We start from the raw sequence: 27,274 nt of genomic DNA on the forward strand, positions 1-27,274 counted from the left end.
CTGTATCCCCCAACCACATCAACTACTAACACACCTAGTCCTGTATCCCCCAACCGCATCAACTACTAACACACCTAGTCCTGTATCCCCCAACACCATCAACTACTAACACACCTAGTCCTGTATCCCCCAACCACATCAAGTACTAACACACCTAGTCCTGTATCCCCCAACCACATCAACTACTAACACACCTAGTCCTGTATCCCCCAACACCATCAACTACTAACACACCTAGTCCTGTATCCCCCAACACCATCAACTACTAACACACCTAGTCCTGTATCCCCCAACCACATCAACTACTAACACACCTAGTCCTGTATCCCCCAACCACATCAACTACTAACACACATAGTCCTGTATCCCCAACCACATCAACTACTAACACACCTAGTCCTGTATCCCCCAACCACATCAACTACTAACACACCTAGTCCTGTATCCCCCAACACCATCAACTACTAACACACCTAGTCCTGTATCCCCCAACCACATCAACTACTAACACACCTAGTCCTGTATCCCCCAACCACATCAACTACTAACACACCTAGTCCTGTATCCCCCAACCACATCAACTACTAACACACCTAGTCCTGTATCCCCCAACACCATCAACTACTAACACACCTAGTCCTGTATCCCCCAACACCATCAACTACTAACACACCTAGTCCTGTATCCCCCAACACCATCAACTACTAACACACCTAGTCCTGTATCCCCCAACCACATCAACTACTAACACACCTAGTCCTGTATCCCCCAACCAGATCAACTACTAACACACCTAGTCCTGTATCCCCCAACCAGATCAACTACTAACACACCTAGTCCTGTATCCCCCAACCAGATCAACTACTAACACACCTAGTCCTGTATCCCCCAACCACATCAACTACTAACACACCTAGTCCTGTATCCCCCAACACCATCAACTACTAACACACCTAGTCCTGTATCCCCCAACCACATCAACTACTAACACACCTAGTCCTGTATCCCCCAACCACATCAACTACTAACACACCTAGTCCTGTATCCCCCAACCACATCAACTACTAACACACCTAGTCCTGTATCCCCCAACACCATCAACTACTAACACACCTAGTCCTGTATCCCCCAACACCATCAACTACTAACACACCTAGTCCTGTATCCCCCAACACCATCAACTACTAACACACCTAGTCCTGTATCCCCCAACCACATCAACTACTAACACACCTAGTCCTGTATCCCCCAACCAGATCAACTACTAACACACCTAGTCCTGTATCCCCCAACCAGATCAACTACTAACACACCTAGTCCTGTATCCCCCAACCAGATCAACTACTAACACACCTAGTCCTGTATCCCCCAACCACATCTGCTGCTAACACTGTCAACAGAACATTCCACACAGAGCACCATGTAATCCTCTGCTTCCTGTCTCTCTCTCTCTGTGTGTGTGTGTGTGTGTGTGTGTGTGTGTGTGTGTGTGTGTGTGTGTGTGTGTGTGTGTGTGTGTGTGTGTGTGTGTGTGTGTGTGTGTGTGTGTGTGTGTGTCATAGCGATAAAGAACAAGACAAGATGAAGACGCTGTGGCAGGCAGACAAGACTCTGCGCTGCATGTGGCTGGCCAGGAAGATCCCAGCAGGGCCCTCTAACATCCGCTGTATCCCACGCCTGCTGGAGATGGACGTCAACCGAGGAAGAGTCAACGCAATGCGCACCCTGCACGCTAGGTAAGACGGTGGACTGTTTGTTCCACGGATTTAAACCAGAATTACCCTCTAGGGGATATCTTTCTTTTTGGGGAACACACTGCACTAGATTAGGCATGCTACCATGCCCCAGCGTCAAATTGCAGACAACGCTCTCCACCCCAGGTCCTGGGGACTACCTCAGTGGGTTTAGGACGGTTGTTATTCCTAACCCAGACCCAATAATAAACACACCAGGACACATGCAGTAGATGATGTTGCTCTATCATAGGATGACCGGAGTGCTGAATCAGATATTTCTGGATGGAGCAGATGAGGACAGTGATGTGGAGTCGACGTTTCACCCGTCAGATCAATAAATCACCGTATCACCACTATAGTCCTTGTTTTCCCTCTTGGCTTCCTGTCATTGTTTTGTGCAGATTAGAGTTTCTCTGCAGTGAAATGGTATTGTTCCTTCATATCTATAACCACCTTTTATTGAGATCACTTTATATAGTGTAAAGACAACAACAAAAATATTGTAAATGCAGTTTCGTATTAAAAAAAAGAAATTACATTTGAAGCGGTACGTTTACAAATGTGATATGATTTTGTTTTGCATTAATTTACAAATTGTCTTGAATTTACAAAACAATATAACTCAGTGGAGTTGTGTCTGAATTTAACCAATAGAACATTCTAATGCGTGAAGAATTGCGTCCCCTGGCATGGAAGTCTTGACACCTAGGTAATGCAGAATGCTGTCCATGTCATTTCAGTTCACACAGTCTTGTATAACTAACCTTGTGGGGACACAAAATTCAGTCCCATTCAAAATCCTATTTTCCCAAACCCCTAACCTTAACCCTAAACCTGACCCTAGCTGCTAAACCTAACCCTAGCTGCTAACCCTAACCCTAACCTTAACCCTAAACTTAACCCTAGCTGCTAACCCTAACCCTAACCTTAACCCTAAACCTAACCCTAGCTGCTAACTTTAACCCTAAACCTAACCCTAGCTGCTAACTTTAACCCTAACCTTAACCCTAAACTTAACCCTAGCTGCTAACCCTAACCCTAACCTTAACCCTAAACCTAACCCTAGCTGCTAACTTTAACCCTAAACCTAACCCTAGCTGCTAACCCTAACCCTAACCTTAACCCTAACCCTAGCTCCTAACCCTAACCTTAACCCTAAACCTAACCCTAGCTGCTAACTTTAACCCTAAACCTAACCCTAGCTGCTAACCCTAACCTTAACCCTAACCCTAGCTGCTAACCCTAACCTTAACCCTAAACCTAACCCTAGCTCCTAACCCTAACCTTAACCCTAAACCTAACCCTAGCTGCTAACCCTTACCTTAACCCTAAACTTAACCCTAGCTGCTAACCCTAACCCTAACCTTAACCCTAAACCTAACCCTAGCTGCTAACTTTAACCCTAAACCTAACCCTAGCTGCTAACTTTAACCCTAACCTTAACCCTAAACCTAACCCTAGCTGCTAACCCTAACCCAGTGGTGTAAAGTACTTAAGTAAAACTACTTTCAAGCACTACTTAAGTAATTTATTTTTTGTATCTGTACTTTACTTTACTATTTTTAATTTTTGACTTAACCTTAACTTTTACTTTTACTTCCCTACATTCCTAAAGAAGATAATGTACCTTTTACTCCATACATTTTCCTTGTCACACAAAAGTACACGTTACATTTTGAATGCTTAGCAGGACAAGAAAATTGTCTAATTCACGCACTTATCAAGAGAACATCCCTGGTCATCCCTACTGCCTCTGATCTGACGGACTCACTAAACACAAATGTTTTGTTTGTAAATTAAGTCTGAGTGTTGGAGTGTGCCCCTGGCTATCCGTAAATTTTAAAAACAAGAAAATGGTGCTGTCTGGTTTGCTTAATATAAGGAGTTTGAGGAGTTTAATATAAGGAACTTTTACTTTTAATACTTAAGTATATTTAAAACAAAATACTTTTAGTCATTTTCTATTAACGTATCTTTACTTTTACTGAAATATGACAATTGGGTACTTTTCCACCACTGCCCTTACCCTAACCCTAACCCTTACCCTAACCTTAGCCCTTACCCTTACCCTAACCTTAGCCCTTACCCTAACCCTTACCCTAACCTTAGCCCTTACCCTAACCCTAACCTTAGCCCTTACCCTAACCCTAACCCTTACCCTATCCTTAATCCAAAAACCTAACCTTAACCCTAACCCTTACCCTTACCCTAACCCTAACCCTTTATCTAACCCTTACCCTAACCCTAACCCTAACCCTTACCCTATCCTTAATCCAAAAACCTAACCTTAACCCTAAACCTAACCCTAGCTCCTAACCCTAAACTTAACCTAATTCTAACCCTAACACTAATTCTAACCTTAACCCTAAACCCCCTAGAAATAGCATTTGACCTTGTGGGGACTAACAAAATATCCCCAGTTGATCAAAATGTTTTTTTGTTTACTATTCTTGTGAGGACCTTTGGTCCCCACTACTATAGTTAAACACATCCATAGATACACAATCCATCCGTACATGTTCCATCCAAACAGTAAGCACGTTTTCTACTACTACTACCTCTTGTTTATATTCCACCTTTAGATCTTGTTTCCTGACAGGATTCTATCAATGAATCACACTCTCAAAGGGCGTCTGTTTTAGCCAAGGATCAAAGGCAAGGTTTACACGCTGGGTTTGTCCCCTGACACCAAGTTCAAAGTGGAGCGTTGAACAGCTGGGATTACTATTGAGACTCAGCCCATGTCTCAATCCCTGGATGAAGCAGGCAACTCAATGACGTAGTTTCAGACCTAGTTGCTGCAGGACCAGGATCGGGGTGTCACCAACTCCCAGAAGCTATCCTGTTGAGAGAGATCACACACACACACACACCGTTTAGAAAAGCATTGTCACTTGTTTGGAAAACATTGCCACTGTTTTTGTGGTTTAATTTACTGCAGTGGGCTAAATCCAGGTTACACAGAGTGTTTCTTGGTAGTCTTTAAATAAATCTACTTTGAAACACAAGTATACACCTCACACACTTATAAAAAGAAGACGTCTGTACCATGTCAGATATAGAGTTGAAATGTATTACATTTTGAGTTTGCATCCCAATATTACACTTTATATACATCACAGAAGACTGAAATAAAATAAAACCGTTTGACATAGAAACATCAGATTTTCTGCTGTTTAAAAAAAAGTTATGTTTATTTATTTTGAAATTATAAAAAAAATATTCATATCCACACGCTAACACGTGTGGCCTGTTGGTGTGTGTGTGTGTGACGATGTGTGGGTGTTTGCTTGCGTGTGAGACTAGTGGGAAAGTGACGAGGACAGAGAAAAATGTATTTTACGAGGACTGACAACACTGTCATAACATTGTACTGCAGTATTGTAGTGCTATCATAACATTGTACTGCAGTATTGTAGTGCTATCATAACATTGTACTGCAGTATTGTAGTGCTATCATAACATTGTACTGCAGTATTGTAGTGCTGTCATAACGTTGTACTGCAGTATTGTAGTGCTATCATAACGTTGTACTGCAGTATTGTAGTGCTATCATAACGTTGTACTGCAGTATTGTAGTGCTATCATAACGTTGTACTGCAGTATTGTAGTGCTATCATAACATTGTACTGCAGTATTGTAGTGCTATCATAACGTTGTACTGCAGTATTGTAGTGCTATCATAACGTTGTACTGCAGTATTGTAGTGCTATCATAACATTGTACTGCAGTATTGTAGTGCTATCATAACATTGTACTGCAGTATTGTAGTGCTATCATAACGTTGTACTGCAGTATTGTAGTGCTATCATAACGTTGTACTGCAGTATTGTAGTGCTATCATAACATTGTACTGCAGTATTGTAGTGCTATCATAACGTTGTACTGCAGTATTGTAGTGCTATCATAACATTGTACTGCAGTATTGTAGTGCTATCATAACATTGTACTGCAGTATTGTAGTGCTATCAAAACGTTGTACTGCAGTATTGTAGTGCTATCATAACGTTGTACTGCAGTATTGTAGTGCTATCATAACGTTGTACTGCAGTATTGTAGTGCTATCATAACATTGTACTGCAGTATTGTAGTGCTATCATAACATTGTACTGCAGTATTGTAGTGCTATCAAAACGTTGTACTGCAGTATTGTAGTGCTATCATAACGTTGTACTGCAGTATTGTAGTGCTGTCATAACATTGTACTGCAGTATTGTAGTGCTATCATAACGTTGTACTGCAGTATTGTAGTGCTATCATAACATTGTACTGCAGTATTGTAGTGCTATCATAACATTGTACTGCAGTATTGTAGTGCTATCATAACATTGTACTGCAGTGTTTTCTAATCCTGCAGCAAGAGGAAATGTGAATCATTTTGTGGATTAATGGGCATTTCTATGAGCGTTGGCTAATGTCTGATAACGTTGTACTGGATTGTTCATAGTTATCTGGCTGTGATACGTAACCCAGCGTAATATATGTAAACATATGGTATATAATGTCTGTGGGTGATACCTACCCCAGTGCGAGGACAGTGTATCTGGGCGTACCACTCCTGGCAGTACAGACACACCATGACCCCTTGGCCAATGAACAGACAGGTCCACATCATGATGTTCCACACAGGACTCTTCCTCTTGTCGTTCAGAGTGAAGTTGAACGCCACTGAGAGAGAGAGAGAGATCATCAAACTATTTTCTGTTGTCAAAACAAATCATTTCAAGTTACAGTGTGTCATCACAGAGGTATTCTTGAATGCATATTAAAGGGACTAGACTTAATCTATGTCTGGGAAACTGGCCAATATAGTCTATGGCTCTGGATCATCTCTGATGACAGTGCAGAGGCAGAACATGTGTGTGTGTGTGTGTGTGTGTGTGTGTGCGTGTTTGCGTGCGTGCGTGTGTGTGTGTGTGTGTGTGTGTGTGTGTGTGTGTGTGTGTGTGTGTGTGTGTGTGTGTGTGTGTGTGTGTGTGTGTGTGTGTGTGTGTGTCTCACCTCCGAAGAAAGCGAAGAGACAGAACATCACTGGGTAGAAGAATCCGAAGCCCAGGGTGAAGACATATTCATGGACCAAGGCCGACACGGCGAACACTGACAACATGGCTGCCGTACGGAACTTCCTTCTGGACAGCTACAGTCAGGGGTTACAGGTCAAAGGTTAGGGGTTGGACAGGGTCACAGAGACGAGTGGACATACACAATGAACACGACACTAGTTGTGTTCAAAATTACACCCTATTCCCTTTATAGTGCACAACTTTTAACCTGACGTAGGTAATCGGGTATCGTTTGAGAGACTTCGTCTCTCTATATAAAAAGCCTTCACTTGTACTGAGACTCATTTTAAAGTAACTTCTTTAACCGTGAAGCAAGTCCACGTAACGTCTTTGTATTTCTGGTCATTTGCCATTCCATTCAAACATCCCATAAGCCTGCGCCAGAGAAGAAGAGGCGGTTAATACATATAATGGAGAATCTATGCCTGCACTAATTTCCAATTGCACACACCAAAATGCTAATTGTCTTCAAATTAAATTTTATTAGTCACATGCGCCGAATACAACTGGTGTAGTCCTTACAGTGAAATGCTTACTTACGAGCCCCTAACCAACAATGCAGTTTAAAAAAAAAAATACGGATAAGAATAAGAAATAAAAGTAACAAATAATTAAAGAACAGCAGTAAAATAACAATAGCGAGACTATATACAGGGGGGGTGCCAATACAGAGTCAATGTGCGGGGGCACCGGTTAGTTGAGGTAATTGAGGTAATATGTATATGTAGGTAGAGTTATTAAAGTGACAATGCATAGATGACAACAGAGAGTAGCAGTGGTGTAAAAGGGGGGGGGGGGCACTGCAAATAGTCTGGAGAGGTCCTGGATGGATGGCAGGAAGCTTGGCCCCAGTGATGTACTGGGCCGTTCGCACTACCCTCTGTAGTGCCTTGCGGTCGGAGGCCGAGCAGTTGCCATATCAGGCAGTGATGCAACCAGTCAGGATGCTCTCGATTGTGCAGCTGTAGAAGCTTTTGAGGATCTGAGGAGCCATGCCAAATCTTTTCAGTCTCCTGAGGGGGAATAGGTTTTGTCGTGCCCTCTTCACGACTGTCTTGGTGTGCTTTGACCATGTTTGATTGTTGGTGATGTGGACACCAAGGAACTTGAAGCTCTCAACCTGCTCCACTGCAGCCCTGCCGATGAGAATGGGGGCGTGCTTGGTCCTCTTTTTCCTGTAGTCCACAATCATCTCCTTTGTCTTGATCACGTTGAGAGAGAGGTTGTTGTCCCGGCACCACACGGCCAGGTCTCTGACCTCCTCCCTATAGGCTGTCTCGTTGTGGTCGGTGAACAGGCCTACCACTGTTGTGTCACCGGCAAATGTAATGATGGTGTTGGAGTCGTGCCTGGCCGTGCAGTCATTATAATTGTTACTGTGTTCTCATTGACAGTGTTGTAAAGTACTTAAGTAAAAATACTTTAAAGTACTACTTAAGTTTTTTTGGGGGGGGTATCTGTACATTACTTTACCATTTATATTTTTGACAACTGAGTTTTACTTCACTACATTCCTAAACAAAATAATAATGAAGTTGAACTTCATACATTTTCCCCGACACCCAAAAGTACTCATTACATTTTGAATGCTTAACAGGACAGGAAAATGGTCCAATTCACTCACTTATTAAGAGAAAATCCCTGTGGCCTCATTTATAAAAAAAAATGATTAGATTTATACTTGAACTTAGTGGTAAGATCATTTCTGACGGCTAACCTTGCTTACGCAGGTTCTAAGAAGCCTGTTTGTAACTTACTTGTCATCTATAAATCTCAAATTAACTGAAAATTGATGGCACCAAAAACATTCCTTACAATCAGTGATTTCCCCTTCTAGAATGGTGGCACGAATGAGGGTTTAGTCAGGAATAGCCATGGACCAAAAGAGAAACGCAAACGTTCTGGAAGACGAGATCACGGCGATGGTAGTGGAGATTGAAAACAGGCAACACGTATTATTCGGTGGACTAAATAGTGGGTTGACAAACAGGTATCTTGGGAGTGTGTCGCCTCTGCAGTGAACGAGGTGGGGCAGCAGGACAGAACTGTGTCTGATGTGAAAAAGAAACGAGACCTTAAACTGCAAAGGAAGAAAGAATAGCCATACATAACCAGCAGGAAAATCACTTGTGTCAAGTCTCTGAGTAGAGATAAGATCATTTCCACATCACAGTAAAGTTTTATAAATAACTACTTATACGTGGTTTTCTTGCATAAGTCATACTTAAGATAACAATGGATATTAATTAAGTCCATTTTATAAATGAGGCCCCAGGTCATCCCTACTGCCTCTGATCTGGCGGACTCACTGAACACAAATTCTTCGTTTGTAAATTATGTCTGAGGGTTGGAGTGTGCCCCTGGCTCTCCGTAAATTAGCAAAAACAAGAAAAAATTATGCCGTCTGGTTTACTCAATATAAGGAATTTGAAATGATTTCTACTTTTACTTTTGGTACTTAAGTATATTTAAAACCAAATACTTTTAGACTTTTCCTCAGGTACTATTTTACTGGGTGACTTTCACTTTGTCATTTTCTATTAAGGTACCTTTACTTTTACTCAAGTATGACAATTGGATACTTTTCCCCCATTGCTCATTGGTCGTTCATTCTGACACAGGTGCACATGCTCTTACCTAATTGAAGGAGCATGTCTTTTTAACCTGTGTGTCAGCTGCATTTCCTCCAAGCTTTTACTGCCAATGGCTTTACTTACTCTGCAGTTTTAAAATAGTTGAAGTCATTTTTAACCTTTTTACCTAATTTCTCGTTTTTAAGCCTTTTTAGGTGTTAGAGTAGGTCAGCTCTTTTTTACAAGCAGAAGGTTTAGAAGGTTTAACAGGGTTGTGGACGGTCAATCCCATTTCATCTCTTAGATTTAAAAAAAATCTCTTGAATATTCTGTTTTCGAATGCGAACACTGTGGCTCCCAGTAGTGGGTCTGTATGAGATTTGGGGCTATATTTACGGTGAGATTTAGCGGAGATAGTTACCCAGAGAAAATCTCTGTATCCATAGTAGTAAAGCCAGTCATGAACCACCACGTTCCAGGTCCTGTAGTAATTGGCAAACGATGTCGAGTTCCACCAGTCCTGCAGAACAAAAAGGATGAAAATTATTGAATTTGGTTCTACGGCATTTTAAATAGTGCCGGGAATTTTTCCTGGTCTGATTATAACAAATAGACAGTGTGTTTCAGAGGTATTACGTGTAGACTATTTGTGTGTGTGTGTGTGTGTGGAAGTTATACCTTATAGAACATCCTGTCTGCAAAGCATAGCATCTCAGCGAAGGCGTTTAGCCAGCAGTGGAGGAAGGCAAAGAACGCCAGCAGTAGCAATAACATACCTGGGAGGAGGGCAGGGAGAAGAGGGGGTGGGAGAGAGGGGGAGGAGGAGAGAGGAGAAGGTGGAGAGGGAGGATGGGGGAGAGAGAGAGAGATTTACCACCCCACTGTCAGAACGTACTCAAGTAACTCAACTTATCTGACTTGTCCAATTACCTCACAGTAAGGAACTCAACAACCTACTGACACATCGGGTCACAACCATAAACTCAGAGGTTGTATTGGTATTATTATCTCATTGTAATGCTAGTTCCTATCACAGCCTAGGGAATAGACTGGAGACACCATAGATAAAGAAGCAGTGTGTTATCTCTCTGGGAGACAAACCTCCCTGTGGTTCATAGTAAATAGATCACCTGTATATCTATAGAATCGCGCCGCAATGTAGAGCAGCTGCTTTTACTGGCTATTTTGTGTTTTTTTTCTGAACATTAGAACAGCGGACGTACTGCTCGCCCCGGACCAAAATCCCTTTTAACTCATTTCTACCAGCATATCAACTGTGCAACTAGAGGCGAAAAAACTAGATCAAAATCCCTTTTACCTCATTTCTACCAGCATATCAACTGTGCAACTAGAGGCGAAAAAACTAGATCAAAATCCCTTTTACCTCATTTCTACCAGCATATCAACTGTGCAACTAGAGGCGAAAAAACTAGATCAAAATCCCTTTTACCTCATTTCTACCAGCATATCAACTGTGCAACTAGAGGCGAAAAAACTAGATCAAAATCCCTTTAACCTCATTTCTACCAGCATATCAACTGCAACTAGAGGCGAAAAAACTAGATCAAAATCCCTTTTACCTCATTTCTACCAGCATATCAACTGTGCAACTAGAGGCGAAAAAACTAGATCAAAATCCCTTTTACCTCATTTCTACCAGCATATCAACTGTGCAACTAGAGGTGAAAAAACTAGATCAAAATCCCTTTTACCTCATTTCTACCAGCATATCAACTGTGCAACTAGAGGCGAAAAAACTAGATCAAAATCCCTTTTACCTCATTTCTACCAGCATATCAACTGTGCAACTAGAGGCGAAAAAACTAGATCAAAATCCCTTTAACCTCATTTCTACCAGCATATCAACTGTGCAACTAGAGGCGAAAAAACTAGATCAAAATCCCTTTTACCTCATTTCTACCAGCATATCAACTGTGCAACTAGAGGCGAAAAAACTAGATCAAAATCCCTTTTACCTCATTTCTACCAGCATATCAACTGTGCAACTAGAGGTGAAAAAACTAGATCAAAATCCCTTTTACCTCATTTCTACCAGCATATCAACTGTGCAACTAGAGGCGAAAAAACTAGATCAAAATCCCTTTTACCTCATTTCTACCAGCATATCAACTGTGCAACTAGAGGCGAAAAAACTAGATCAAAATCCCTTTTACCTCATTTCTACCAGCATATCAACTGTGCAACTAGAGGCGAAAAAACTAGATCAAAATCCCTTTTACCTCATTTCTACCAGCATATCAACTGTGCAACTAGAGGCGAAAAAACTAGATCAAAATCCCTTTTACCTCATTTCTACCAGCATATCAACTGTGCAACTAGAGGCGAAAAAACTAGATCAGCTTTACTCCACACACAGAAACGCATAGAAAGCTCTCCCTCGCTCTTAATTTGGCAAATCTTTTATTTTAATTTTATTTGACCTTTATTTAACTAGGCAAGTCAGTTAAGAACAAATTCTTATTTACAATGACGGCCTACCCCGGCCAAACCCTAACCCGAACGACACTGGGCCAATTATGCGCTTCCCTATGGGACTCCCAATCACAGTCGGTTGTGATACAGCCTGGAATTGAACCAGGGTCTGTAGTGACGCCTCTAGCACTGAGATGCAGTGCCTTGTACCTCTAACCTCCTGATTCCTGCTTACAAGCAAAAAAATTAAATCGGAAGTAACAGCGACGCTCTCAAGACAGAAGTGGCGTTCCAGGGTGCCCAAGAAGTCCGGGTGCCCAAGAACGCCAAAGTAGCCTGTCTAAATGACTATCGCCCCATAGCACTCACATCTGTAGCCATGAAAAACATTGAAAGGCTGGTGTTGGCTCACATCAACACCATCATCCCAAACACCCTGGACCCACTCCAATTCACATTCCGCCCCAACAGATCCACAAGTGACTCAATCTCTATTGCACTCCACACACTTCCCAGCTGTAGAAGAGGAACACCTACGTGAGAATGCTATTCATTAACTACAGCTCATCATTCAACACCATAGTGCCCTCCAAGCTCATCACTACGCTAAGGACCCTGGGACTGAACACTTCCCTCTGCGACTGGATCCTGGACTTCCTGATGGGCCTCTCCCAGGTGGTGAGGGTAGGCAACAGAACATCCGCCTTGCTCACCCTCAACACGGGGGCCCCTCAGGGGTGTGTGCTTGGTCCCCTCCTGTACTCCCTGTTCACCCACGACTGTGTGGACAGCACGACTCCATTGCCACCATTAAGTTTGCCAACGACATGACGGTGGTAGGTCTGATCACCAACGACGATGAGACAGCCTATAGGGAGGAGAACGGTGACCTGGCAGTGTGGTGCCAGGAAAACAACCTCTCCCTCAACGTCAGAAAGACAAATGAGCTGATCATGGACTACTAGGAAACGGAGGGCCGAGCACGCCCCAATTCACATCAACGGGGCTGTAGTGGAGCGGGTCGAGAAATTAAAGTTCCTCTGTGTCCACATCACTAAGGATCAATTATGGCCCACACACACCAAACCAGTCGTGAAGAGGGCACGATAACGCCTCTTCCCCCTCAGAAGGCTGAAAAGATTTGGCCATGGGACCTCAGATCCTCAAAAAGTTCTGCAGTTGCACCATCGAGAGAATCTTGACTGGTTGCATCACCGCCTGGTATGACAACTGCTCGGCCTCCAACCGCAAGGCACTACAGAGGGTGGTGCGAACGGCCCCATCACTGGGGCCGAGCTCCCTGCCACCCAGAACCTCTATACCAGGCGGTGTCAGAGGGAGGCCCTAAAAGGTGTCAAAGACTCCAGCCACCCAAGTCATAGACTGTTCTCTCTGCTACCGCACGGCAAGTGGTACCAATGCACCAATCTGGAACCAACAGGACCCTGAACAACACCTACCCTGAAGCCATAAGGCCGCTAAATAGTTCGTCCGGGTAACTATTCGGTTAACTATTTAACTATCTGCATTGACCCATTTTCCACAAATTTTTTGGACTCATCACATACGCTGCTGCTACTGTTTATTATTTGTCACTTTTTCTTAGTTATATGTAAATATCTACCTCAATTACCTCGTACACCTACACAACAACTCAGTACTGGTACCCCGTGTATATAGCCAAGTTATAGTTACACATTGCGTATTTATTATCACTTTATTATTAAGTGTTTAATTATTTATTATTTCTCTGTTTTCTTTCTCTCTCCATTGTTGGTAAGGGCCCGTACATATTTCACTGTTAGTCTAGACCTGTTGTTCACGAAGCATGTGACAAATACATTTAGATTTGACCTTCAACCTCTAACCTAACAAACTAGAACTTTGTCAGTAAGCCCTCTGTCTAGTGCATTCTGGGTCCTACCCCCTGATAAGTTCACATTGGATAAGGTCAAAGGTCTTTCCTCCTTAAATAAAGGTTAAAGTTCACTCTGGCGCTCCCGAGTGGCTCAGCGGTCTAAGGCACTGCATCTCAGTGCTTGAGGCGTCACTACAGACAACGTGGTTTGAATCCAGGCTGTATCACACCCGGCTGTGATTGGGAGTCCCATAGGGAGGCGCACAACTGGCCGAGCGTCGTCCGGGGTTTGGCCGGGGTAGGCCGTCATTGTAAATAAGAATTTGTTTTTAACTGACTTGCCTAGTTAAATAAAGGTTTTTTAAAAATCATAAAAATTCACCACTCCCAATTAGAATACAGGCTACATTCTTCTACTGACGTGGCTTTATATATATATATTTATATTTGACTGACGAATTACCTGGAAGTGTAGCATGGAACAAGGCCAGGACCAGTGTTCTGGTGCTGAAAGGCGTGTTGCTGTCATTCATGAAGACAGGGATGCACAGTCTCACCAGGATAAAGTAACCATAGAAAAGACAGCCCAGAATCTGAGTGAAGGACAGGAAGGAAACAGGTGGAGGATAAATGGAAAAGTCACCCATGGCAAGCCTGGTACCAGATCTGTTTGTGCGGTCTTGCCAGTTCCCATGGCAGAGGAATCTGTCCAGAGTTCAGAATTATAAAAGCAAAATATACTACACAAAATGATCTTTGACCTTATCCAATGTGAACTTATCAGGGGGTAGGACCCAGAATGCACTAGACAGAAGGCTTACTGACAAAAGTTCTAGTTTGTTAGGTTAGAGGTTGAAGGTCAAATCTAAATGTATTCTTCAATAACATACTGTACATATTGATAAGATTAAAGATAACAGTTAAATTATAGTATAGCTTGGAGACTTGAACTATACTGGTATGTCAATGACCTGCTACTGGAACAATACTGAGCCACAGGCTGCATTCAACACCTCTACCAACAGAGGGCGAATAAGGGTAGTCTCTCCCTTACTTTATAAAGCAAATTGGGCTCTGGAAAAACACTTTACAGTATAAAATCAAATCAATTATTTATTATTAGGGTGAATACATTCACTGATTATTTTAAAATAGACTAAAAGATGAACTGTATATCTACAGCAGACAATACAGACAATCTATCATTAAGATTAAAAGTAGGAAAATAACTGACCTTAGCAAACGTTACGCCAACATAGTTCCATCTAATGTGTGGGTTTCTGGGGTAAGACTCTCTGTAGATGAGGGTGGGAGCAAAGAGGAAATAGAGGTAGCTCGAGAACGTTGGGAACCTGGGACCCTCTCCCCTGGGGCCCTCTCCCCTGGGGCCCTCTCCCCTGGGACCCTCTCCCCTGGGGCCCTCTCCCCTGGGGCCCTCTCCCCTGGGGCCCTCTCCCCTGGGACCCTCTCCCCTGGGGCCCTCTCCCCTGGGACCCTCTCCTGAGAAACACAATGATGTCATTAGTCAGGCAGTATTGTCTGTTGAGGTGATGTCATATATAAGAGATGTCATGTCAATACAGGGCCTAGTTTATCTTGGTCAGGCCACATGGTCAGGAAAAAATCCTGGCCTTAAGGTTCTACTGTATATGTCACCTCTATAAACACTTTAGACAAGGTTCTGAGGTTCTATATATCACCTCTATAAACACTTTAGACAAGGTTCTATATGTCACCTCTATAAACACTTTAGACAAGGTTCTGAGATTCTATATATCACCTCTATAAACACTTTAGACAAGGTTCTATATGTCACCTCTATAAACACTTTAGACAAGGTTCTATATGTCACCTCTATAAACACTTTAGACAAGGTTCTGATGTTCTATATGTCACCTCTATAAACACTTTAGACAAGGTTCTGAGGTTCTATATGTCACCTCTATAAACACTTTAGACAAGGTTCTGATGTTCTATATGTCACCTCTATAAACACTTTAGACAAGGTTCTGAGGTTCTATATGTCACCTCTATAAACACTTTAGACAAGGTTCTATATGTCACGTCTATAAACACTTTAGACAAGGTTCTATATGTTACCTCTATAAACACTTTAGACAAGGTTCTGAGGTTCTATATGTCACGTCTATAAACACTTTAGACAAGGTTCTGAGGTTCTATATGTCACCTCTATAAACACTAGACAAGGTTCTGAGGTTTTGACACTGTATTGACATTATGACTCATCATGGTCAGTTGAATGCACTGAATGACTCCAATATAAATGCAATCGTCATTGGGGGGTAGTTTCTGTGTCATTACATACATTATTTTATATTACATTACATGATCCTTGTCATTACCTTCCTTTGTCTTGTGTTTTAGGATGACTGGGACATTCTCTCGGATGAAAGAGTAGCTTTTCATCAGGAAACGGATCTGAACAGGGGAGAGAGACAACACGTAAACGTTATACAAGGCAAATGGAGCCAGCTAAGGCAATAAAACAAATCAATCATGACCAATGAATGACTGTAACTTGTTACATTGATATCCACACCTTAGATGAATCAAGGGATTGGAATAGAATTGTCCTTGTGAGAGTTATTGCCAGACCTGGGTTCAAATAGTTTTTGAAATCTTTCAAATACTTTTTGCCTTTTCTTTAGCCTGCCTGGAGTGCCAGATGGACAGGGCTGATCTTTTGTAACTATTCTATTGTTTCCCTTGCACCAACTAATCTCAATCAAGTTCAGCAAAATTATTTGAAATGATTTCAAATAGTGTTTAAACCCAGGTTTGGTTAGTGCATCCAAAGTCTCATATGTTCTCCTGCCAATTCTAAAAAGATAACAAATGACCAAGCTAGTCATCCAGCTGATTTATTAAATCAACCTTTCTTTATTGACAATATCAGTGTGAAGATAAGAGGAGCAGGGCAGAGATGGGATGAGTCCAATCCAGATAAATATCAACACTGTCACAACAAGCAGCGATGGGACGTGTCCAATCAGGATCAGTTCTCTACTTTAACTTGTATAATATGAGATGTTGTTGATGCTCGTGTCTACATTCATCACTGTCTTTACTTAATTACTAAACACACCACTACCAGACAGATCTCCACCACACACCACTACCAGACAGATCCCCACACCACTACCAGACAGATCTCCACCACACACCACTATCAGACAGATCTCCACCACACACCACTACCAGACAGATCTCCACCACACTACCAGACAGATCTCCACCACACACCACTACCAGACAGATCTCCACCACACACCACTACCAGACAGATCTCCACTACACACCACTACCAGACAGATCTCCACTACACACCACTATCAAACAGATCTCCACCACACACCACTATCAGACAGATCTCCACCACACACCACTATCAGACAGATCTCCACCACACACCACTACCAGACAGATCTCCACCACACCACTACCAGACAGATCCCCACACCACTACCAGACAGATCTCCACCACACACCACTACCAGACAGATCTCCACCACACACCACTATCAAACAGATCTCCACCACACACCACTACCAGACAGATCTCCACCACACCACTACCAGACAGATCTCCACCACACACCACTACCAGACAGATCTCCACCACACACCACTATCAGACAGATCTCCACCACACTACCAGACAGATCTCCACCACACCACTACCAGACAGATCTCCACCACACACCACTATCAGACAGATCTCCACCACACACCACTATCAGACAGATCTCCACCACACACCACTATCAGACAGATCTCCACCACACACCACTATCAGACAGATCTCCACCACACACCACTATCAGACAGATCTCCACCACACACCACTACCAGACAGATCCCCACCACACACCACTATCAGACAGATCTCCACCACACACCACTACCAGACAGATCTCCACACCACTACCAGACAGATCCCCACTACACACCACTACCAGACAGATCTCCACCACACCACTACCAGACAAATCTCCACCACACCACTATCAGACAGATCTCCACCACACTACCAGACAGATCTCCACCACACACCACTACCAGACAGATCTCCACCACACCACTATCAGACAGATCTCCACCACACCACTATCAGACAGATCTCCACCACACACCACTATCAGACAGATCTCCACCACACCACTATCAGACAGATCTCCACCACACACCACTACCAGACAGATCCCCACACCACTACCAGACAGATCTCCACCACACACCACTACCAGACAGATCTCCACACCACTACCAGACAGATCCCCACTACACACCACTACCAGACAGATCTCCACCACACCACTACCAGACAAATCTCCACCACACCACTATCAGACAGATCTCCACCACACTACCAGACAGATCTCCACCACACACCACTACCAGACAGATCTCCACCACACCACTATCAGACAGATCTCCACCACACCACTATCAGACAGATCTCCACCACACACCACTACCAGACAGATCTCCACCACACACCACTACCAGACAAATCTCCACCACACTACCAGACAAATCTCCACCACACACCACTACCAGACAGATCTCCACACCACTACCAGACAGATCTCCACACCACTACCAGACAGATCTCCACACCACTACCAGACAGATCTCCACACCACTACCAGACAGATCTCCACACCACTACCAGACAGATCTCCACACCACTACCAGACAGATCTCCACACCACTACTAGACAGATCTCCACACCACTACCAGACAGATCTCCACACCACTACCAGACAGATCTCCACACCACTACCAGACAGATCTCCACACCACTACCAGACAGATCTCCACACCACTACCAGACAGATCTCCACACCACTACCAGACAGATCTCCACACCACTACCAGACAGATCTCCACACCACTACCAGACAGATCTCCACCACACACCACTACCAGACAGATCTCCACCACACACCACTACCAGACAGATCTCCACCACACACCACTACCAGACAGATCTCCACCACACACCACTATCAGACAGATCTCCACCACACACCACTACCAGACAGATCCCCACTACACACCCCTACCAGACAGATCTCCACCACACTACCAGACAGATCTCCACCACACACCACTACCAGACAGATCTCCACCACACACCACTATCAGACAGATCTCCACCACACACCACTATCAGACAGATCTCCACCACACACCACTACCAGACAGATCCCCACCACACACCACTATCAGACAGATCTCCACCACACACCACTACCAGACAGATCCCCACCACACACCACTATCAGACAGATCTCCACCACACACCACTACCAGACAGATCTCCACTACACACCACTACCAGACAGATCTCCACCACACACCACTACCAGACAGATCTCCACCACTCCACTGTAGGTACACACATCCATCCATACCTCTTCTAGTAATTCCAAATGTCATAGTGTCATGGTGTTGACTTTACTATACAATGTTATCCATACCTGTTCCAATATGATGATGAATCGTGAGGCTGGAGGCAGCTGGTAGTGAAACACCACGTATACAGGGAGAATCCCCAGTACAACGGCCTGCAAGACGGAGAGCACCAGCCCAGCGCCCACCGACAGTACCCCCTGTACCGGGCTGCGATGGTAGAGAGTACCCCAGAGAGCCAGGGCATAGTAGGGCACGGCCAACGTGTAGCTGAACATCAACAGCCAGGCCAAAGCTACTATATGTAGTTTCCCAAAGGCATAGGACAACAGGTCAAACTCCAGCACCAGTCTGGGGATACAATTGAATAGAATATATTGAAACATAATAGAATAGATTCTTCAAAATATAATTGAATAGAATATATTGAAATGTAATACAATAGATGCTTCAAAAACCTTAGTAAAGTCTGAAGCTTATCGTATGCTTCCCAGTCTAAATCTTTGTCTGTGATTGGTCAACAGTACTACTCCCAGTAGGAGTGGGAACATGAAGTGTTTGTTGTCATTCCACAAGAGATGCTAAGTTTTTTATGCATTTTTTAAAACTTGAGATATACTACACCAAACATCTTAGTTAGATGTAAAATTGCCAGATTAAGACCTCCTCGGTGAAAAACGTAAACAACTATTGACAGATTCCTTGATTTATCTTAGATTAATTCAGACTATTTTGAGGAAGTGTTTCTGGCTATGATGTTGCTACAGTGGCTCAAGAGGGACAAACAACAGTAATATTGCTGTGTTTCAAGCGAAGGTCTTTAGGGAGTATGTGATCACAGACGGTCGCTTCGACCTAAACGGGTTCTGCTAGGAGCAAACCCAACCTGTGTATGCGGACGCCTTTACCATTCTTGAAAAGTAACACTAAACGTGTGTGTTTCAAGTTCGTTGGTGTCCACATCACCAACGAACTGTCATGGTCCAAACTCACCAAGACAGTCGTGAAGAGGGCACGCCAACACCTTTCCCCCTCAGGAGACTGAAAAGATTTGGTATGGGTCCCCAGATCCTCAAAAAGTTCTACAGCTGCACCATCAACAGCATCCTGACTGGTTGCATCACCGCCTGGTATGGCAACTACTCGGCATCTGACCATAAGGTGCTACAGAGGGTAGTGCGTATGGCCCAATACATCACTGGGGCCAAGCTTCCTGCCATCCAGGACCTATATACTAGGCGTGTCAGAGGAAAGCCCAAAAAATTGTCAAAGACTCCTAGCCACAATGACCCCCCCCCTCCACCCATTTGTTTTTACACAGCTGCTACTCTGTTTATTATCTATGCATAATCCCTTTACCTACATGTACAAACTACCTCGACTAACCTGTACCCCCGCACATTGACTCGGTACCGGTACCCCCTGTATATAACCTCGTTAATGTTATTTTATTGTGTTACTTTTTATTATTTTTGACTTTAGTTCCTTTGGTAAATCTTTTCTTAACTCTTTCTTGAACTGCATTGTTCGTTAAAGGGCTTGTAAGTATGCACTTCACAGTAAGATCTACACCTGTTGTATTTGGCGCATGTGACAAATAAAGTTAGATTTGATTTGATATGTGAAATTTACTCCTTAGCCTGATGTGTCCCCGATTGCGTCAACGAATAGCTAGGTTTTTGCGTGACGCGACTGGTAAGACGCTTCGGGAGGGCGGTCACGTGTGCTAGCGAGGTAGCGTGTGCTAGCAAGGCAGCGTGCGCTAGCAAGGCAGCGGTCCTGTGTTTGAGCCTCGGTGTGAGCCGAATCCGGAGAAAGCGCAGCTCGCTAAGCAAGCAGCGTGACGTCATTTTCGTACGCACGCACGCACGCACCCACACACACACACACACCTGCCCTGGTCGATGTAGTCCACAGCCAGTGTGCTGATGATGAAGAGGAAGAGCACTGAGATGAACATGTGGTAGATGGTCCGAATGTGGTTGATCTCAAACAGATCACTGTGGAGGAACACACACAGGATTCATCTAACTATCATATACAGTATTATATTATTCTGACGGGATTCATCTCAAACAGATCACTGTGGAGGAACACACACAGGATCCATCTAACTATCATATACAGTATTATATTATTCTGACGGGATTCATCTAACTATCATATCCAGTATTACATTATTCTGACGGGATTCATCTAACTATCATATCCAGTATTACATTATTCTGACGGGATTCATCTAACTATCATATCCAGTATTACATTATTCTGACGGGATTCATCTAACTATCATATCCAGTATTACATTATTCTGACGGGATTCATCTAACTATCATATCCAGTATTACATTATTCTGACGGGATTCATCTAACTATCATATCCAGTATTACATTATTCTGACGGGATTCATCTCAAACAGCTCAAACAAAACAAACACAGGACACTAGACATGAAATTAATGTTTTGTCCAGTAGACAGGATGTACTGTCCATACGACACAATTGATTGATACAATGGTGTTGCATGATAGCACAATATTGTGTCATGTGGACAGAACATCCTCACTAGTGGAATGTGTACAAAACATTATGTTCTTGTCTAGTGTCCTGTGCCTGTTTAAATAAATAAAATCAACTAACTCTAGAATGGAGCGTCTGTTTAAATAAATATAATGAACTAACTCTAGGATGGAGCGTCTGTCCATAAATACTTTTCCATCCTTTTCCGTGTGGGTTCTGAAATGAATAAAGAAGTTGAAATCAACATGAGAAGATCAACAGCTAGTCACTTTCATACAAACATCTACAGGTACCTTCATGGACATAGCAGGGAGTTGACCAGGAGAAACTGGGCTCTACCTCACACACAGATCCTAAACTGTGTGTTGTCATCCATACAGTATGGCATAGTACATTATAGTACAGTACAGTATAGTACAGCACAGTCCAGTGTAGTACAGTAGAGTACAGTACAGTAGAGTACAGTAGAGTACAGTGTAGTGTAGAATAGAATAGTACAGTGTAGTACAGTACAGTACAGTAGTATAGTACATTACAGTATAGTGCAGCATTATCAGAGCTGTCCTAACCTGTGTGAGTGGTCGTTGTTGTTAGTGGTGGTGACTGTCCCGTCCCTGGTGACGTAGTTGTTGCCATGGTTCCCGTTCTGTGTGAATGTCTGGACAGATTCAGTCAGGGCCTTGTCTAGCAGGTCACTAAGTTGCCCCTGAATCTGGTCCAGCACCTTACTCTTAATTCGCTGCACAGGACACACACACACACACCCACACACACCCACACACACCCACACCCACACACACACACACACACACACACACACACACACACACACACACACACACACACACACACACACACAGAGCATAGTATGATAGGTTGGCACATATAGACAGAGTACTTTACTTTGCTTGATAAGTGGCATCTAGGTACAATAGAGACAGGGGTGGTAGGGTCGCCTAGTGGTTAGAGCGTTGGACTAGTAACCGAAAGGTTGCAAGTTCAAATCCCCGAGCTGACAAGGTAAAAAATCTGTCATTCTGCCCCTGAACAAGACAGTTAACCCACTGTTTTTTATTTATTTATTTATTTTTATTTTTTATTTTATTTTATTTTATTTTTTCTTTGGGGTGGATCAGCTTAATATTGCGGAAAGAATGTTGCTTCCAATGTAATTGTCTGCATCATTTCCAATCCCCCATATTTTTTTGGGTAAATATATATATCCATACACGCATGCATACATATATACATACACATACCTATATAGACATACATACTTTTTTAAAGAATATACCTTTATTATTATTCCCCGCAACCCTACCACCGCTCCCCCAATTGGAGTAAACTAATAAACACTTCTGCTTTTACCTTCAATTTATACATCTTATACCTATTTTACAGACACAGACTACTTTATAATAGTTCTCTCTTGTTTGTTCTTAGTCCTTCCTCTATTTCTGTTGTCCATCCAATTTTATTTCCACTTGTAACTGTGCTATTTCACAAAAGCTCCGCACCTATACACATTTCACAGATCCCGTATGCCCTACATTGTTTATCTTGTTATTAGTCCCACCCTTCAGTTCCACTCAACCCTTCCCATCTATCTTCCAACATCATCCATTTCGGATTTTTATTTGCCATATATTTTTCAACTGTGCTGTGATGCTTCACAAAAGATTTGAACCTTCCTATTCTCATAGCTTCTACAGATTGTAAATTAAAAATAAACATTTTTGCTAAAATAATTATTATATTATTGATTGATTGACTATGGCTTTTCAAATCCCCCAGTATTGCTATCTGTAGCGTTAGTTCTAGGCAAATGTTGCAATTCTTCAGCCATTCCTGGACCTGTGACCAAAAACGAGCTACATATGGACAATACCAAAATAAATGATCTAATGACTCTGCCTCCTCACAACAGAATCTGCAGAGCTGGGAAGATTGTATACCCCATATATATAACATTCTATTAGTTGCAAGAATTTTGTACAGTAATTTAAATTGAAAAATTCGAAGTTTTGAATCCTGCGTTGTTTTGCGTATCAATTCATAAACCATGTGCCATGGAATGGGTACATCGAAAATCTCTTCCCAACTATTTTGCAATTTATATGGCACAGCTGTCAGTTTTTTGGTCCTTAAATGAAATTGGTATATGTTTTTATTTATCACACTTTTCTTTAACCATTTATGTTCTTTAATACAGGGCCGACATACAAGTTCCTTACTTTTTTCCCCTTCTACTTGCCTCTTCCATTTTTGTGGTAATGCTGCAATTAATTGGTTGTAATTTTGGGTAGAGCAGACATTTCCATATGTCTGTGTTAGCTGCATGTGTGACATAACTCCACCAGTCCTATTTATGATATCATTCACAAAAATTATACCTTTTTTAAACATTTCTTCGATAAATACAGTTTTTTTATCAATTACTATATTTGAATTTAACCACAATATTTGTTGTACTATTTGTTCCGTCCTTTCAGGTGGATTAAACTGAAATTGCAACCAACTTTCTAAGGCTTGTTTAAAAAATAAGGATATTTTGGAGATTATTTCCTTTTCAAACAACCGAAAGTGAGCAGGTGTAATCTGAATAAAGGGAAAAAGGCCCTTCTTGAACATAGGATGAGACATTCGTACCAATTTACTAGAGAACCAGTTTGGATTTAAGTATAACTTTTGTATGACTGATGCCTTTAGTGAGAGGTCTAATGCTTTAATATTTAATAATTTCTGCCCTCCGAATTCATATTCGTTATATAAATAGGCCCTTTTAATTTTATCTGGCTTGCCGTTCCAAATAAAATGGAATATTTTTTGTTCATATAATTTAAAAAGCAGGTCACTAGGTGTAGGCAAAACCATAAGCAAATAGGTAAACTGTGATATGACTAAAGAGTTAATCAGGGTGATTTTTCCACAAATAGACAAGTATTTTCCTTTCCATGGTAGCAAGATCTTATCTATTTTTGCTAACTTTCTATAAAAATTTATTGGAGTGAGATCATTTCTTTCTTTTGGGATTTTTATACCGAGTATGTCCACATCTCCGTCAGACCATTTAATTGGTAAACTACATGGCAATATAAAATGTGTATTTTTTAGTGATCCAATACGTAATATGGTACATTTATCATAATTTGGTTTTAATCCAGAGAGGATAGCAAAGGTATCTAGATCCTCTATGAGGCCGTGGAGAGACTCTAGTTGTGGTTTTAAAAGAAAACATGAATCATCAGCGTACAATGACACCTTAGTTTTTAAGCCACGGATTTCTAATCCATTAATATTAATGTTTGATCTAATTTTAACAGCTAACATTTCGATGGCAATAATAAATAGATATGCCGATAGTGGACAACCTTGTTTTACTCCTCTAGATAGTTTAAAACTTTCTGAGATGTAGCCATTATTTACTATTTTACACCTAGGGTTACTATACATAATTTTAACCCATTTTATAAGAGATTCCCCAAAATTGAAATATTTTAGGCATTTATATATAAACTCCAGTCGTACTTTATCAAAAGCCTTTTCAAAATCAGCTATGAAAACCAGACCTGGTGTCCCCGATATTTCATAGTGTTCTATTGTTTCCAGTACTTGCCTTATATTATCTCCAATGTATCGTCCATGTAAAAAACCTGTCTGATTAGGATGAATAATATCTGACAAAACTTTTTTTATTCTATGCGCCAAGCATTTTGCTAGGATTTTTGCATCACAACACTGAAGTGTAAGAGGTCTCCAATTTTTTAATTGGACTGGATCTTTATATATACCACTTGGGTCCTGTTTCAGTAATAACGATATCAGACCTTCTTGTTGCGTGTCTGATAATCTACCATTTATATAGGAGTGGTTAAAACAAGCTAATAATGGTCCTTTGAGTATATCAAAAAAAGTTTTGTATACTTCCACTGGTATGCCATCCAGCCCTGGAGTTCTCCCATCCTTAAAGGCCCCAATTGCATCAAGCAGTTCCTCCTCTGTAATTTGGCCTTCACATGAGTCTTTCTGTACAGATGTTAATTTTACATTATTAATAGGAAAAAAATCCATACAATTAGTTTCAGTTAGTGGAGATGGAGGAGCCTGAAACGAAAACATATTCTTAAAGTACTTTACTTCCTCTTTCAAAATATCATTTGGTGAATCATGCGTGACTCCATCATTTGTAACAAGTTTTAATACATTTTTTTTGGTAGCATTTCTATATTGAAGATTGAAAAAGAATTTGGTGCATTTTTCCCCATATTCCATCCAGTTCGCTTTATTTTTATAATATATTACACTGGATCTTTCTTGAATAAGTTCCTCCATTTCTTTTTGTTTTTCCTCTAACTTATTCTGTGCCTCTATGGTACCGTTTTTATTGCTATCTAACTGTACTGTTAGTCCTTCAATTTCCTTTGTTAATATGGACTCTTTTGATCTAAATTCCCTTTGTTTTATAGATGAGTACTGAATTGCATGGCCTCTAAAGGCACACTTAAAAGTGTCCCATACAATAAGGGGATCTGCTGTACCTATGTTATGTCTGAAAAAGTCAGTTATAAAATCTTCTGTCCTAGTTCTAAACAATTTATCATCTAGTAGACTTTGATTAAATTTCCAATATCCTCGCCCACGTGGAAATTCTGTAAGAGAAATATATATGCCAATTATGTGATGATCCGACCGCATTCTGTCCCCTATCAACACTTTTTTAACTTTTGGTGCCAGAGAGAATGGTATAAGAAAGTAGTCAAGACGACTAGCTTGATTCAGCCTCCGCCATGTATATCTCACTAAATCAGGGTATTTAAGTCTCCATATATCCACTAATTCCAATATATCCATGACATTCATGATTTCCTTAAGTGCCTGAGGGTGATAGTTTGTAGTGTGATTTCCTTTCCGGTCTATAGAGGTATTTAAGACCGTATTAAAATCTCCCACTATAATAATAGAGTCTAGTGTTGCTTGTAGAGTTGATAAATTCTTATATATATTTTCAAAGAAGCTTGGATCATCATTATTCGGACCGTATAGGTTAACAAGCCATATTTGTTTATTGTCCAATAACATATTTAAAATAATCCATCTACCTTGAGGATCTGTTTGGACAATTTGCACATTTGGATCAAAATTATTGTTAATTAAAACCATCACCCCTTTTGAATTTCTTTGCCCATGGGAGAAATATATTTTGCCCCCCCAGTTCTTTTTCCACAAAACTTCATCTAAAACTGTTGAATGGGTTTCCTGTAAACAATAGATATTATAATCCTTCTCTTTTAGCCAGGTAAATACTGATCGTCTTTTCTTATTATCTGCTAAGCCATTACAATTGTAACTGGCTATACTTATTTCACCACTTACCATAATGAGACACACCTTTCATTCTTTTAATCAGAATATATTTTTGTAAACGTACTATTAAAAAGTAACATAATGATTGAGTGTCTATATAGTTGTACCATGATATTTGCATTTCTACTAAGTAAACCTCCAATTGGTCCCTACTATTCCACCCGCTAAAAGGCCTCATCTCGAGATGGCTTGTCATCCCAATGCCCGGTAGACCACCCTCGACCCCCTGTATCCCATAGCCCTGAACTGACTGGGATCCATTCTTTGAAAAGAGCATACAGTGCCAT

The 27,274-nt window shown here is 41.7% G+C and overlaps 1 protein-coding gene across 2 annotated transcripts in view; it reads right to left on the bottom strand.

Moving 5' to 3' along the window:
• Positions 1–4,092: 4,092 nt before the first annotated feature.
• Positions 4,093–27,274, bottom strand: part of soat2 (sterol O-acyltransferase 2) — a 34,515-nt gene continuing 11,333 nt past the window's right edge. For both annotated transcript variants that reach the window (XM_039006366.1, XM_039006359.1), the window contains exons 4-15: positions 22,193–22,362; positions 21,786–21,839; positions 20,996–21,103; positions 19,172–19,454; positions 16,027–16,102; positions 14,898–15,133; positions 14,127–14,256; positions 10,051–10,148; positions 9,794–9,892; positions 6,738–6,873; positions 6,259–6,404; positions 4,093–4,578 (exon numbers count right to left, since the gene is read on the bottom strand). In XM_039006366.1, coding sequence (XP_038862294.1) covers positions 4,528–4,578; positions 6,259–6,404; positions 6,738–6,873; positions 9,794–9,892; positions 10,051–10,148; positions 14,127–14,256; positions 14,898–15,133; positions 16,027–16,102; positions 19,172–19,454; positions 20,996–21,103; positions 21,786–21,839; positions 22,193–22,362 — 1,587 coding nt within the window. In that variant the 3' untranslated portion in view covers positions 4,093–4,527. The remainder of the gene's footprint in view (positions 4,579–6,258; positions 6,405–6,737; positions 6,874–9,793; positions 9,893–10,050; positions 10,149–14,126; positions 14,257–14,897; positions 15,134–16,026; positions 16,103–19,171; positions 19,455–20,995; positions 21,104–21,785; positions 21,840–22,192; positions 22,363–27,274) is intronic.

The sequence above is a fragment of the Salvelinus namaycush genome, chromosome 2, assembly GCF_016432855.1.
Source record: "Salvelinus namaycush isolate Seneca chromosome 2, SaNama_1.0, whole genome shotgun sequence".
Lineage (NCBI taxonomy): Eukaryota > Metazoa > Chordata > Actinopteri > Salmoniformes > Salmonidae > Salvelinus > Salvelinus namaycush.